This window comes from Mytilus californianus, unplaced genomic scaffold (genome assembly GCF_021869535.1).
Source record: "Mytilus californianus isolate M0D057914Y unplaced genomic scaffold, xbMytCali1.0.p SCAF_4, whole genome shotgun sequence".
NCBI lineage: Eukaryota > Metazoa > Mollusca > Bivalvia > Mytilida > Mytilidae > Mytilus > Mytilus californianus.
In genome coordinates this window covers 95,123,964-95,139,579 of record NW_026262690.1, presented here as the reverse complement: position 1 = coordinate 95,139,579, position 15,616 = coordinate 95,123,964, and the positions used below count along the sequence as shown (strand labels likewise).

At 31.8% G+C, this 15,616-nt stretch overlaps 1 protein-coding gene across 1 annotated transcript; it reads left to right on the top strand.

Annotated features, from left to right (window-relative positions):
* Positions 1-4,152: 4,152 nt before the first annotated feature.
* Positions 4,153-14,106, top strand: LOC127737162 (interferon-induced protein 44-like). Its single transcript, XM_052247693.1, has 7 exons — positions 4,153-4,636; positions 6,392-6,429; positions 10,527-10,724; positions 11,422-11,568; positions 12,985-13,156; positions 13,410-13,694; positions 14,096-14,106. The coding sequence occupies exons 1-7, from the start codon at positions 4,153-4,155 to the stop codon at positions 14,104-14,106; spliced, it is 1,335 nt and encodes a 444-aa protein (XP_052103653.1).
* The last annotated feature ends 1,510 nt before the right edge of the window (positions 14,107-15,616 follow it).

The window sequence follows — 15,616 nt, the reverse complement described above, 5'->3', positions numbered from 1 at the left end:
TATAACATTAATGAAGTAAACTTAGGCTTATAATAATCATCAAAGCCAGGATAGATGAAAACCTGTCACGTATCCAAAGTAATAATTAACAAATGAAATAATACCGTAAGTAAATGATGATCTTACAATAAATGATAAAGCGTGCTGATGTCCATTTCAATGACAATCATTGAACCTTGAACGTAACAAATCGACATATGATTCAGGTAAAAAATGCAATTATAAGTCGACCAATTAACAGCATTAACATCAGAACCCTTCTTTCCAACGAAGTGGATAAAAGAAAATTATGATTGTCTATATATTTAAATTTATTATATCCCGGCCACACGGGACACAAAATGTGCAATCGTTGTTCTACCCAAACATATTCCGTCGGATTCGGAACGCATGATCCCAACTCATAATCTGGTTACTGGACTAATATAAAGAAGATTAATTATTGTACTTGATTTTTTGTCGTTTATTTTTGTTACTGTCGCATCTGGTTGAGATGATCGTCTTCGCATCCAACTTTTGTTTCTATCTGTTTAGAAAGTGCAACTTCCTTTTTTGTTCTATGTTGTGTTTTGTGTACTATGGTTTGTCTGTTTGTCTTTTTTCGCCATGGGGTTGTCAGTTTTTTTTCGACATATGAGTTTGAATGTCTCTCTGGTATCTTTCGCCTCTCTTTTACGCAGGATTAAGAAATGAATTGATCATCAAGAATTGTTCTCGCAAAGTTTGTGCAATGAAAACTCGCTGAATTCGAATCTTATGAGCTATCTCTTGAACTAGACATCTAGACTTTCAATGACGAGATGAAACACGGTTTCTGTTCTCCCTTTCCTCTTATTTAGTTTATTTTATACATACAACACATTTATAGTGTTTTTATAGTGGTTAAGATTTTATTATAATGTTGACTGCTGTACCCCAATTTTTGACATTTTTACCTATCATGTCTGTTTGTTTTGCTCACACATTGTTGTCAATAGAATGGAATTCTACATCGACTGTCATACAAGTGAGAGGTTTAGCTAGCTATAAAACCAGGTTTAATCCACCATTTTCTACATAATGAAATGTCTGTACCAAGTCAGGAATATGACAGTTTTCCATTCGTTTGATGTGTTTGAGCTTTTGATTTTGACATATATAAGGGACTTTCCGTTTTGGATTTTCCTTTGATTTCGGTATTTTTGTATTTTTACTTTTTAGCCATATGAGGAAACAACGAAAAATGCATTACATAAAAAAAGGTTATAAACTTTGACTTATCAACACAACTATGACTTTATGTTTGGTTCTGTTGTATAATAGTATGTTTATTCACGTAATCTTTCTTTTTTCGTGTCAGCCTGAAATCTGAAATTTAATCTGATATTTTAATGTTTAACAACAGTGTACAGATAAACTTAAGGAAATGAAATTTATATCTTGACTGATTGTATATAGCGTTAATTTCTAGTACTTAGAATTTTTCCTAGGTAGGTTATACAGTTTATTATTTCAATCTATGCAATTTATTAACCTGCTTATAAATACGATGTCATTTCTTTAGCGCATCTTTTTAATATAGTAAGCATAAGAACAAAGCAAAATAATGCACAGTATCACAAAGTCATATGCACACCCTGCAGTACTGACAACATTATGTGAAAAGGGGGATTGTTTCTTTCCTGTTAATTAAGAAATAATTCATGCAAGCCATTTGTTGGAAATTTTCACATGGCCTGGGCCGTTATATTCGAATTTTATCTTGAGCGTTAGCGAGGGATAGAATTGTGAAAATGATAACAAATCTATGGCTTTCACGAATTATTTCGAATATGACAAATACGGTAATTTGAAAAACTGAAGCGTAGGTAAGATTGCCGTGTGTATGGCTGTTCTATTTTACCCCCTGTAAGATAAAAGCTACAAATTTCAAATAAATCTAAGGCTTGCATGAATTATGTCTTTATTAACCACTAGATAAAATGTGATCATTCCTTATAATTCTTAACCGAAACATTTAAAAGCTTTGATTTTATACATTTTTTAAGATCTTATACATTACTTCTTTTTGTTATGCATTAGAATAGGAATAACGGTTCTGTAGTTCCTTTTTCAATTTCAATTTGGACACAACGATATCCACATAGTGTTTGCACATAGGTTACCATACATGTGGATTCATGTGGGAAGTAAATAGTAACAGCCATTAATTTGTACATCTCTGAGTCTGCGCTATGTATAGATATATCGAGAATTTTATCACGCTGTTGTTTACAAAGCGAAAGAAGCACGTCATATTGTTTAATACATAATGTCAAATTGAACATTTTACCAAATCGGTTACTTGGACTATCTTTCGACCGATTAACCTGTTAACCGGTATATAGTGTACAAAGACATGACTCAGACGTGGTCTATAAGTACTTGATGAATACATGTTTATATGATTCGATGCATTAAAGTTTATCTAAATAGTTTCCCAGATCATTCTGTACATTCAATATGACCAAGCCTTGGATGTGGATGATTGACATTTTTACATTAATCGGCCACTTAATTTTAACTTAAGTGAAATAAAACGTAACTTTAATCAGCCTACAACTAAGTATTATGAGTAAATACTTTAACGCTTTCATAAGGCGAGGTCAATAATTTTGTTAAGCCAACAATGTTGATTGCTTTAAATACGCTTTTGAAAGATCTGAAAACTATGCTTATGCAAACATATAGGTTTTTGTAATCCTAGCAAAACGTTTGATTGATTATTGCTTGGTCATAATTACAAAAGTATCTTTAAAAAATTTGTAATTTCCCCCTCGCCTATACACCCAGCACTTATTTTGATATGAAACGGTCATTGCAATTTAAAACTTATGCATTTCGATTAGTTGAAGTTATTGCTTTACAATTTGTCTGCGTGTAATATCTTATAAGGTAACAATAATTGCTTATATCGAAAGTGATCTCGAAAAATTATTGAAGATAAACTTTGTAATGTTTGTCGATTAAGAATTATAGTTATGATTTGATTGTTTTCCTACACTACTTCTTTACTTAAAATGTACAATTAAAATGAATACAAAAGACTCATTTATTAACTCAATAATAAATAATAATAGTTTTAGCACACACATTTTCTGACTGAAAATAAAGTAAAACAAAATCTCGATTTATCTTTCAAGTTTATGTTTTCTTAATCCTCAATCATTTGTGTATTCAAAAGCACTACAGTTATGTTGGTAAAATTTCAGATAGCTACACTGTTCGCAAAATTTGATGGAAAAGGTCATGAATAAAAGTCAAAATTTTAACATTTTTTTTTCATGGTCTAGTTGAAAAATGCATAAAACGCACAAAATTGACAAAGTGGTAAATCTGATGGCTAAATTGATTACATATGAGTCTACTTCAATGATATGAACCCTCATAGTTTTGCACCTATAAATCTCAATGGAAGTGTTAATAAACTCTCTTTGAGTAGTATATATAAATATGATAAAAAAAATGTTCTTTTACTTTTAGTAAGTATATAATAATTGAACTTTGTTAAAAGTTCTACTCTTCAAAATAGTCTTCAATATATAATTATACTGTAAATGACTAACAGGTTGATTTGCGCTTCTTTTTACACCACGTGTACATGAATTAAATTGATAATCAAAGTGGACACTGGACGAGTTCGTGTTGTTTTTATGAATGAAACAAAAGGTATCAAAGGTTCGTTTTGCTTGTTCCTACTTTTTTTACCAAATTTTCGTATTTCAGAAAATTTTTACAATATCAAAATAGCGCATTCTTCAGAAATTTGAGACTTTATAAATCATGCGTTTTTGTCCTTTATTTTGAAGGAAAACATTGAAATATATTTTACGCAAGTCTACGCAATGAAAAAGCTTATTATGTGTCGTAACAGGACATCGGATATTTCAGTCTCATTATGATGTTATCGTTCCAATTTTAACCTAAATGAAAGCAGTGGGTAAATGAAGTCAACCTTATGACAGATCTGCTTATTCTGAACATAAAAAGTCAATTTGATCACTTTAATGCCGGATTCGTCTAACACACCAAATCTTGTCATGCACTTTAAACAATAAATTCATCGAAACAGTTTATTCACATTTGCAGGTTTTTAAAATGATAGTTCAATTTAAAAGAGAAGACCAAAGGCAAATGGCAAAATGGATCGGTGGTATGAAAAAGTACAGACTTTTGTATAAGGCTTCTGAAGATGGGTGTACTTCAAGAGCTTTCCACAATAGATGTAACAATAAAGGCCCAACTGTAACAATTCTTTATTATAACGACAATTTTATATATGGTGGATACACTTCAGTCAGTTGGAAAAGTCTTGGGGACTTTCAAACGGACACTGAATCGTTCCTCTTCAGACTTTATCAAAATTGCACATGGAAACCGGTAAAAATGCCAGTTTCTAATTATCGCAATAGCATATACGATCATGCCGACTATGGACCTACATTCGGTGATATAGATTTGCAAACCTTTTCTGGCACAATTAACTTTGATGGTACAACCTTCAATTTGAATGGAAAAAACAATTTTGGATCATCATACACAATGAATGACGAAAATTATAAGTCTATTGCCAATGGCAATATGAGAGTAAAAGATATAGAAGTGTATCTAGTTGAGGGTAAGTGACAATTATATGAGAAAATTATGAAGCTTATTTCAAAAGCAAAGGAAATAGATAAATAAATAAATAAATAATTAGATAAATAAATAAATAAATAAATAAATAAATAAATAAATAAATAAATAAATAGAATTATATTATAAAATTGTCAAATATAATTTCTAGCTTGCTAATATTACCTCGTAGCTGTGTTCTTCAATTCACAATAATAGCGTAACGACATCCAACAATGAATTCCCCTAAAACCGAAGCTACTGGGCGTCTTGAACATGCAGTGAGGTTAGTGATTTTCTACAAAGTTCAGGCCTCACTGACTTTGTGATGGAGAAAGCAATAGAAACGCTGCACCTTTGCTTTCTATGCGTTCATGTACGTACAGTGATTTTTGCGTCATGAATTGGTTTTCTATATCCTTTCTTTTCCATTAAGTATAACCCTGAGAGGTCAGTAAAAGAAATATGTTTATTGTTTTTTTTTTTTAGAAAATTGGCTTCTTGGATGAAATCTTTTTACCTCTTATTTGAGAACTAAATGATGAATTCTAATTTTGTCCGCATGAAGCCGCGACCATTCTTTATCATGCCATATCTTAGTATGCGACTTGGATAAGATCTTGGTAAAAATAGAACTACTTCGGTTAAACACTGAATTGATTGAAGTGTCGCCGAACAATTGATTTATCAATCTTATTTTATGATTTTGTACATTTGAAAGAAAGGTAAAAATATCCCAGATAACTATGACGGCCGAATATTGTAAAAATATACCCATGGTATTATTACCGATGCCGTTAAAACGTTTGGCTAATATACATTTTGCTAATGTATTGAACACGTTTAGCTGGTAAACTTTGCTCTAATTACACATATAGTTTTTTTTAAATATTGAGAGTTTGTCAAAATGTAATCTAAGAAAGTCTGCATGATAACAACTTCACATCTCCTTTATTACCCTGATCTCCTGAACAGCAAGTTATGTAAACAACGGCATTCAATTAAATTACATAAGAAATATAATCGAATATTTGATAATTATGTAAACGGTCAATCTTGTAAATAAAGGCAACAGTAGGATACCGCTGTTCAATAGTCATAAATTGATTAAGCGAAAACAAATCCGGGTCACAAACCAAAACCGAGGGAAACACATTAACTATAAACAATGACATCAAAAGCACTATTTTTTGTCAGAGTAGGGCTACTTTTACATACGTTCTTAATTGGAGGGAGTGAATTGGTGGTCTGACACCGATAAGAGGAAAACAACGAAACAACACAAACACTGAACTGCAAGAAAAACAAACGCCAACATACATAGAAACGGACTATTTGATAACAACTGCCATATTCCTGACTTGGTACAGGACATTTTATGACAAAAGTGGTGTGTTGAACCTGTTTTTATGGATAGCTTCTTTTCAATTAAATCTACATATTAGAATGTCTGTATATTTGAATTTCATGTTTGCTTTGCTGATACAACAGTTGTATCTATAAGTCTATACATTAAGAAAGAAAAAAATTGAACAAAATAATTACACTTGTGAGCTACATAAATTAGACTGTCATGGTACAAAAAAAACCACTTTTTTATTGTATTTTAAAAGAATTTTCTTAGAACGTAATTGTTCCACAATCATATTAAATATTGATATCAATTAGAAAATCAAACAGAGAAAATGAATGCATCATAAGGGGGGATAATGATTATTTAACATTTAATGATTAGATAAAGGTGATGTTGTACTTTTAGAGGAGCCATGGAGAAAGACACCTGAATGGAACTCAAAGGTAAAAACATATTGTATAAAACCGTTGTTTTCTAATAACCTTCATAACGTACGCTATCGACCATAAGGTTGAAAGACCAATACATAAAACATTAAAAATCCCCCCCTCCCCCCTCCCAAATTGGTGAACATTTATACCAATAGCCCAACAGCCAATTTTAGTACATAATCAAATATGTTTTAAAGTTCTAAAATAACATTTCCTACGTCTGAAATAAGTTATTGTACCATTCAATTTAAATGAAGTAATTCTCGTCTTAATTGAAGCCTCTTTAAGAAGGTCAAAAATGAACATTTATAGAACCATCTTAGTGACATAGGTTTCAATTGATGGATGAATGAATGGATGTATGGCTGTTTAACGTGGCAAAACTAATGCATATTAAGGACGAGAACTGGTTAATGCGATACGAATATGAATCATACTTGTAAGTAGTCGGATTTTTAATGTGCTAGTTCACAAGGTCCACTTTTCACTCTAACTCCTAAATGTCGGATGCTTAGCGGAGAAGCTACAAATGCGTTTTTTAAAGTCTTTGGCTTGACGACATAACGACCTACCGCACTCGAGGCTAGCACGCAACCCTGGAATCACCGAGGCGGTTCACCTGAACCGAAATTCAATACCAACTATATAAATGGTATCCTATAATTTATAATTCAATTTATATCATAAGTGTATTGTACGGACGAAAAATCAACAATGTTTCCAGTGTCTATTAAAAATAGATTACTTAAGCTGTATTATACAAAACCTTTTGGAATTTTGGGTCCTCCATGTTCTTTAACTTCGTACTTTATTTGGCCTGATAACTGTTTTATTCGAGCGTCACTGATAAGTCTTTCGTAGACGAAACGCGCGTCTGGCGTACTAAATCATTAGCCTAATATCATTTACGATTGTTCTATTACCTTTTATCTTCCTTTTGCCTAATTTAAACCAATGCTTCCGTTTTTTCTTGTTCGTTGATCTATTTAGAGTTTGCCATCGTCCCCGTAACGGTGGATATTTTTTTTTATATTTTTGTTAGTCTGGGACCTTTTGAAATGGTTTTATATCTCAAAACACTTTCCTAACTTGTATTTATAATATTTTTTTGCATCTTTTAAAATTCTAATTCCAAAAAGGGAGAATTCAGAGCCCGAATTTGGCGTGACCTACACATTGTATATATTAAATTTCATAATGTGTAGAGTTCTTTAAAACATGACAAATTGTCAAGTCATTAAGGATTGCATATTTTGGTATTAATATTGATTCACTCATAGGGTCTTTGCATCGGAAATAAACACATTTACTCTAAAACCAGTTATTGGCATGATACGGGTTATGTTCTTCTCATATATTTTATGATGGTATGATACTAAAGCCCTTACGGGAGGGATTGTACTTGATTTTCATATGATGAAGACATAATTTTTCTTTCAGTTTAATTGAGGTCTGGAGCTGGCATGTCAGTAACTGCTAGTAGTCCTTTGTTCATTTATGTATCATTGTCATTTTGCTTAGTTTCTTTTGTTACCTATTCTGACATCGGACTCGGACTTCTTTTGAACTGAGTTTTACTGTGCGTATTGCTATGTGTTTCGTTATTCTACATTGGCTAGAGGTATAGGGGAGGGTTGAGATCTCACAAAACATGTTTAACCCCGCCGCATTTTTGCGCCTGTCCCAAGTCAGGAGCCTCTGGCCTTTGTTAGTCTTGTATGTTTTTTTTTAATTTTAGTTCATTTATATGTTTTGGAGTTTAGTGTGACATCCATTTTCACTGAATTAGTACACAATTTTATTTAGGGGCCAGCTAAGGACCACCTCCGGATGCAGGATTTTCTCGCTGCGTTGAAGACCCATTGGTGGCCTTCGGCTGTTGTCTGCTCTTTGGTTGGGTTGTTGTTTCTTTGAATAAAGGCAACAGTAGTATACCGCTATTCGAAATTCATAAATCGATTGAGAAAAAACAAATCCGGGTTACAAACTAAAACTGAGGAAACACATCAAATATAAGAGAACAACGACACAACAGAAACACAACACTAAAATGCAACACACACAGAAACGAACTATAATATAACAATGGCCATTTTCCTTACTTGGTACAGGACATTTTAAGAAAAAATGGTGGGTTGAACCTGGTTTTGTGGCTAGCCAAACCTCCACTTTTATGGCAATGTAAATTATTAAATTTAAATATTGTTGACATAATCCCCATTTCCATTCTCAATTTTACTAGATACTAGTATCTTTAATTTGCAATAAAATTATAATATGCTTTAACAAAATGAAAATAACACTTTATACATTTTAATGAACGCCTTTCTATGACATTTAATTCTCTCATGGTGCATCAAAATGAACTTATTAGAGGGAAAATTTCATTGGCCTTGCTAATATTTTTAGGTCGAGTTTGTTTTGATTGTTTTTTTTTAAAGTTTATCAGTACTTATTTGTATAAATATATAGGAAACAACAGAAGTTTATCGATGTTCAATCTCAAAATCCTATTAAGCACATACAAATCAATATAAAAACAAAACTGAAGGTATCGCATTAACCCCAAAAAATGACCGAATCACAATGTGTCGATAGATTAAGCGTCTCGTGCTATGCATGATCACCCATCATGGAAATCCACAATCAGACATCGGTAATAGGACACATTCGATAATAGACGACGGTTCTAGAATCTAAATATACAAGAACGCGAAACCATGTTTGTAGTTATCTACCATGTATTTGTTGTTCAATTAAGGCTACAGTATTTTACCGATGTTCAAATCTCGTAAATCGATTAGAAAGAAAAAAAAATATATAATAAACAGAAACTGAGGGAATCTTATGACATCTAAAAGAAGCGGGACCGGGTGCGTCGACAGGGTAAGCATCTGATGCTATTCATGAATCATCCACCATGCGCATTCACACTCAGTCAAGATGTCACAATTGGGAATACGACACAACCGGTAAACTTACAGATCAGATGACTATACTGGTGTCTAAGACTGCGAAAACATCGCTAGTGAGTTAAGACACCGACACATTGTATCGGTCAACCAATTCGTGATGGTGACCGTAAAACTTATGTAAAATTGAGAATGGAAATGGGAAATGTGTCAAAGAAAAAACAACCCGACCAAAGAGCAGAAAACAGCCCAATGCCACCAATGGGTCTTCAGCACAGCGAGAAAATCGTTTCAATAGTTCTTTCTCATAACTCTTTTGCAGCAGTTTTTGTGTAAGGTTCTCCCACCCTTGTTAATGAAGTCGTCCGTATAGAGTGAACATGCACGAGCGTAACATATTAACTTAAATATGATATCGATGATGATGCAATCAAAATCAGTGTGTTCGAAAAATCTAAATTTCTTGTTTTCAGTCATGGAAATTCCTATTTTTTCATAAAGTAAGAATTTACATGACTTAAAATTATGAACTTATATCTATGATCCCCTTTTTTTGAAGAAAAAATCCCTTTTAATGAGAAGATTAGATTTACCAGGTTAAAGATAAAAATAACATGGCAAACAGTTATGATTTTAGTGTTAACAGTTTTCTCAGGCAAAGGTAATCATTGACTGCAGTGTTAAGGATTTTATATTTGTGTGGTCCAACGGTATTTTTTTCCTTTTTGATCTCAACCAACAAACTCGTAATGACATCGTGCGCAATTTTACCACCAATGGGTTCATTGCAAGTGGACTATCAGGTCCTCGGGATGGCAAAAAAAAAAAAAAAAAAAGACAAACAACAGTATAAGTTTCGTCATTCAAATTCCCTATCTTAATAGATTGGAGGATTTATAAAAAACTTTCTATCATGATAGCAAATATAAGGAGCTTCAAACTTCATTTACTTTTTTTCAAATTTAATTCTTTCGTATGTTTTCAAAATGTCCTTATTTTCCTTTTTTGAGAATATTTGTCGTAATTTTTTTCAATTATTTAGAATTATGGTATAATGCACTTATCCGACCCGACAGTTAAACACATGTGCTGACGATGGTCTGATATATTTTTTTCTTAACACTTACACTTTTATGAATGAGATCAGTCATTTTAAATAATTTGGACATTTCATTGATTTGTTTTTCATCATTTAAGTTGCTGGTTGAGCTGAAGGAAAAAATAGAAAAATACACACCTTTACCGGGTTTAAAAATTCCTCAAGCACGCATTTTATTGGTGGGACAAGTAGGCTCCGGAAAGTCGAGTTTCTTCAACACTATTAACTCAATATTTAGAGGCTATATAACAAGCCAAGCATGTAGTGGTAATGCTGAGCATAGCCTTACAACTGTGGTAAGTGTAAATGTTAGAATAACTGAAGTATTATCGTAGACTAAATCTTGCAATAGACTACATGTATATAAACGTCTTGTGGACAATAGAACATGAACGTTTTTATACGTGAATAGAAGATCTTTTAAGGGGTGTCAGTGTTGTCAAAAGGATGGTGTGCTGTACCTTGTAAAACTATCATATTGATTTTCTCAGCTTTAAAATATCGACAGTTATATAGAATAATTAATATCAAACATCAATATTTCAACACAACAACATGCAAGTAGTTACATCTGATGATACCGATGGATGCTTGAACAACAAAGCATATTATATCATTCTCAATCTTTCCTCTGAGGGTTTATAGGTTTCATAGTACGCAAAAAGTCTTATAAAGTCACAACAAATGCGCCTTAACTTGTATATAAGTATACATAACCTGTATAATAGTATACATAAATTGTATAATAGTATACGTAACTTGTATACGTATAATACGTAAGGTTATGGTTCAAGGAGAAAGCCTATACAAAACTTCGTGAATAAGAATACTTCATAAGAATTTAAAAAAAAAAGTATATTTTTTATTCAGAAGATTGATGAATTTCATACATTTCCATGTAATAATGTTTACTTTTATAAATTTTGACTTGGATGGAGAGTTGTCTCATTGGCACTCATACCACATCTTTTTATATCTATTATTTCCTTTCAGTATAGGATGTACCAAATCAGAAAAGGAGTAAGGGGTAAGCCTATGAATTTTCGACTACATGATACGAGAGGAATCGAAGCTGATCAAGGAGTAGATGCGAATGAAATTTGTTATTTACTTGATGGCAATATACAAGATGGTTACAAGGTAATATATATATAGATTCTACCACTGCATCGAGTGTGATACGATATTTCTCTACTCGAATCGGTTAAATATTCAAATTTAAAACATGACGCTTGACGATTATTTTAAATATTTACAAGTTAACTGTCGAGAGTGGAGAAATGTCGTATAGCACGAGATTTCGTGGTAGAATCTGTTTCTCTAATGATTTGTAGACCAAATACAGACAGACGTCTAATGATCTGCAGAAAGATGTGTTCTTAATATGTTAAGTCATCAGACAGGGTCGCTTTTTTTCGTGACGTCATAATAGAAAATTCAGAGGAAAGCAACGAAATTTGGCGTCATAATTGAACGTTGACCGATGAAGAATTAGGATCAAACGACTTACACGTTGAAAAAAAAAAAATAATCAACAGGTCAGGAAAAGTATATATCGGGGGGCCTTTTATCGATATTGATTATTTTTTTCTTCTTTGAGCTTCTAGAAGATATTGGTATTTGATTTTTTCATAACATGATATGATGTTCTCATTAAAATATTAACAGAAAAGACTATCAAAAAGTAAAATAACAAAAATATTGAACTCCAAGGAAAATTCAAAACGGAATGTCCCTTATCAAATGGCAAAATCAAATGCTCAAACACATAAAACGAATGGAGAACAACTGTCATATTCCTGCATTGGTACGGGCATTTCCATATGCAGAAAATGGTAGATTGAACCCGGTTTTATAGCAAGTTAAACCTCTCACTTGTATGACAGTCGCATGAAATTCCATTATGTTGACAACAATGTGTGAACAAAATAAGCAGACACAATAGGTAAAAATGTCAAAAGTAGGGGTACGGCAGTCAACATTGTGTTAATAATCACTATAAAAAAAAATATGTTAACAAAGAAAAACCAAAAAGTATATAGACAAAGCACATAAGCAAAAATGAAAGACAAGAATAGAAAAAATGACCATAGCACAATAACACAATGGCGGGATGTATAAGTACTGATAAGGGACTTTCACTATAACATGTATAAGTTATCATACTCGCTGTAAGTTCACAGATTTTATATAGCTCAACACCTACTAGAAACGGTAAGCAATTTAGTGCGTAGTTAGGTCAAAGTGCAAGTTAATAAACTGTATAATTGTGTTTCGATATTCCTTTCCAGTAATACCTTAAATAAAATACCACTTGAGCACAACCAACAATTTATAAATTAAAAAACTTATAAAAAGACTTTCATGATTTTTCTTATAACAAGCTTAAAAGAAAGAAAAAAGACAACGGATATTTCAAATATTTATTTATACTCTTTCGATATTTTATTTGCTACTTTTTATAGATTATACAATTCAATAACATTAACGGTGCCAATTTTATTGCATCAACAAAATTCAGTCTGCTTCTATATTTATCAACATTCTTTCTTATAGTTCAATCCATCAGTTCCAGTTTCAACGGATACATTAGGATTTGTAGAGAGTGCACACATCAGTGAAACAATCCACTGTGTTGTGATAGTATTAGATGGCAGCACTATTGACGTTATGGCAGAAAAAGTCGCCGAAAGGCTAAAGAAATTACAGATGCGTATGAACCAAAGAGGTATGAAAGCAAAGAACCTGCTTTAATGAAGTATCTCAACATTCATAAACTGACCAAACTTGAACAATCATACCACATCTCCTTATTTTATATTGAATTATAATTTATGAAACAAATCTTAAGTTAAATATCAATCATGATTGAAATGTTCATAGAAAATCAGCTGTAAAATACCTAAACGAATTTTGCACCAGCAAGAAATTGGAACATATAATACTAGATGCATTCATCAAACATTTCATATACATTTTAGGCATTCCGCAAGTGGTTTTACTAACAAAGATAGACAAAGTTTGTCAAAGAACAGAGGAAAATTTATCAAATGTATTTCACAGTCCTTTGGTCCAGGAAACGGTCGACAGAGTTTCGCAGATAATGGGATTACTGAGGTCACATATCCTACCAGTAAAAAATTATGAATCTGAGATGGAACTTAATGATAATGTGAACATCCTGGCTTTAATGTCTTTGCAGCAAATACTTCATTTTGCGGATGACTACATGTATAACCACCTCAATAAACATAAAGAAGGCATAAGTTTCAGCATTCAAAAAAGCAACGGGATGCTTTGCAATATCATAAGTATTACCATGTCAGCTGTTGTTTGTTTGTTGGCATTTTGGTTTTATAAGTGAAGATTTTAGTACTTTTTTCCATTTGTAATGTTTTGTTTATTTTTTAACATGTTCATTTGGTTTACAGCTTTATTTCTTATTAATATAAAAATATAGTATGACATCATGACTAGCATAATAGAAGTATGTAATACTTCGTGTTTAGTGGAATCTTCGAAATTCCAAAAAGGTCGGGGAAACCTAATAGCAACCTTATAATGTGTTCCATTGTTATTCAATCAGGGAGAACTATGGTGAAACGTCTGTGTATAGTTACAAGTGATATTTAGCCAAAGAATAATTAAAATGTTTTTTTTTTAACAGAATTTGTTTGATTACGGAAGATATGAGAGATCGGTTGTCGAAATATTTTATAACGGAGAGCGTCACATAACAGATATGCACAAAGAAAATTTGATATAAAATTGTTTAAAAGAAAATTTACTGATGAATATATAAAAGAAAAACATCAATTCATATCCGAAATGCATGAATTCATAAGGTTGATTTAGCTATTCATTGTAGATATCTTTTTGCCATAAAGCTCTCAAGAATACATATATCTTTACATCCATGGCTTTCAAATTTACGGATTGAGTGTTCCTGATTAAAGCAAATTGAGAAATATGCATCGGATGAACCAAATGTATATAGTGTTATTTTCATTTTGTATTCTCTAATATATAATCACTAGCTTCAGATATCCGCGATTGACTCATCAAAAATGTACAGATCGAGATATATATATAAATTGATGCCTACATGATGGTACTTCAACTATTTCAAAACACGACAAGAACCTTATTCACGTGGTGCATCTTAATTTTTTCTGCGGAAAAAAGGGAAAATACTAAATATTTTCATTAAATTACAAATAAAATATATGTTGTTGTGAAATAACGATATGACTCAGTCCATTGGCAATTTGAAACTTTCGTAAATTTGATATGCCAATTTATGTTTTTCTCGTGTTTTTGAGTGATTAAGTAAGTATTAACGGAGAACATCGGTAAATAATAATTTGAACATTTTTATAAAAACTTTTGTTTGATATTTATCCGCAAAATATTTCTCTTTGAAGTTAGTTTCTAGACAATACGAGTAGAGTATTCGATATATATATATATAGAATTAACAAATGGTCATAGAACTATAATTCAGAGAATTTACCTTAAATTCCATTAAAAAACATTTTTTTTAATCTTGAATGTTTTAAAACGAATAAGTTAACTATGTGTATTGGACTTGTTTATTAATAAAAATACTGTGTTTAGTATCACAGGCAGGATACTGATAAAGGTCAACAAATATGTGGAAGATTTAACATTGTTCTGTTGCATTTTAAATCGGTGAGAACTTTTTTCTAGTTTTATCTTTTTTATTACCATCTTTAGCCTAAGGGAGATAAGAGATATACACGATACATCTATGTAAATAAAGCAATAAAAGTTAATCTCAAAAGACAATTAGAGGTCAACACATGAATTTTTAATATGAACAAGCGCCTAATGCGAAAAACGTAAGCAAGCTGTAAAAAAGTTAATAGCGATGACCATGTTATCTCTCATCAACGCCAATAATCAATGAATAGGAAATCTGCACACAAAAGACGAAATCGTTCGATTCGAGATAGACTAAAGCGTCATGTTATATCGATAATCATATAGATTAAGTACAAACAGATAATGGGAGGAACGTTTTAACTCCTTATTGGAAATCTCCATGTCAAAACATAATGGAATACGGAACAGCAATACTGGACTCAAGATATATTTCAAAACGTCAATATGTATATACACTGGTCCCTATAATTCAGAATAATATGATAAAAAACCTACTGACACA

What these genes read in the sequence shown, in the direction of transcription:
- LOC127737162 (XM_052247693.1), top strand. Translation starts at nt 4,153, where the DNA reads ATGGCAAAATGGATCGGTGGTATGAAAAAGTACAGACTTTTGTATAAG. An exon ending in AGAAGTGTATCTAGTTGAGG is followed by an intron (nt 4,637 to 6,391) that starts GTAAGTGACAAT and finishes TTGTACTTTTAG; the next exon opens with AGGAGCCATGGAGAAAGACA. An exon ending in AGCATAGCCTTACAACTGTG is followed by an intron (nt 10,725 to 11,421) that starts GTAAGTGTAAAT and finishes ATTTCCTTTCAG; the next exon opens with TATAGGATGTACCAAATCAG.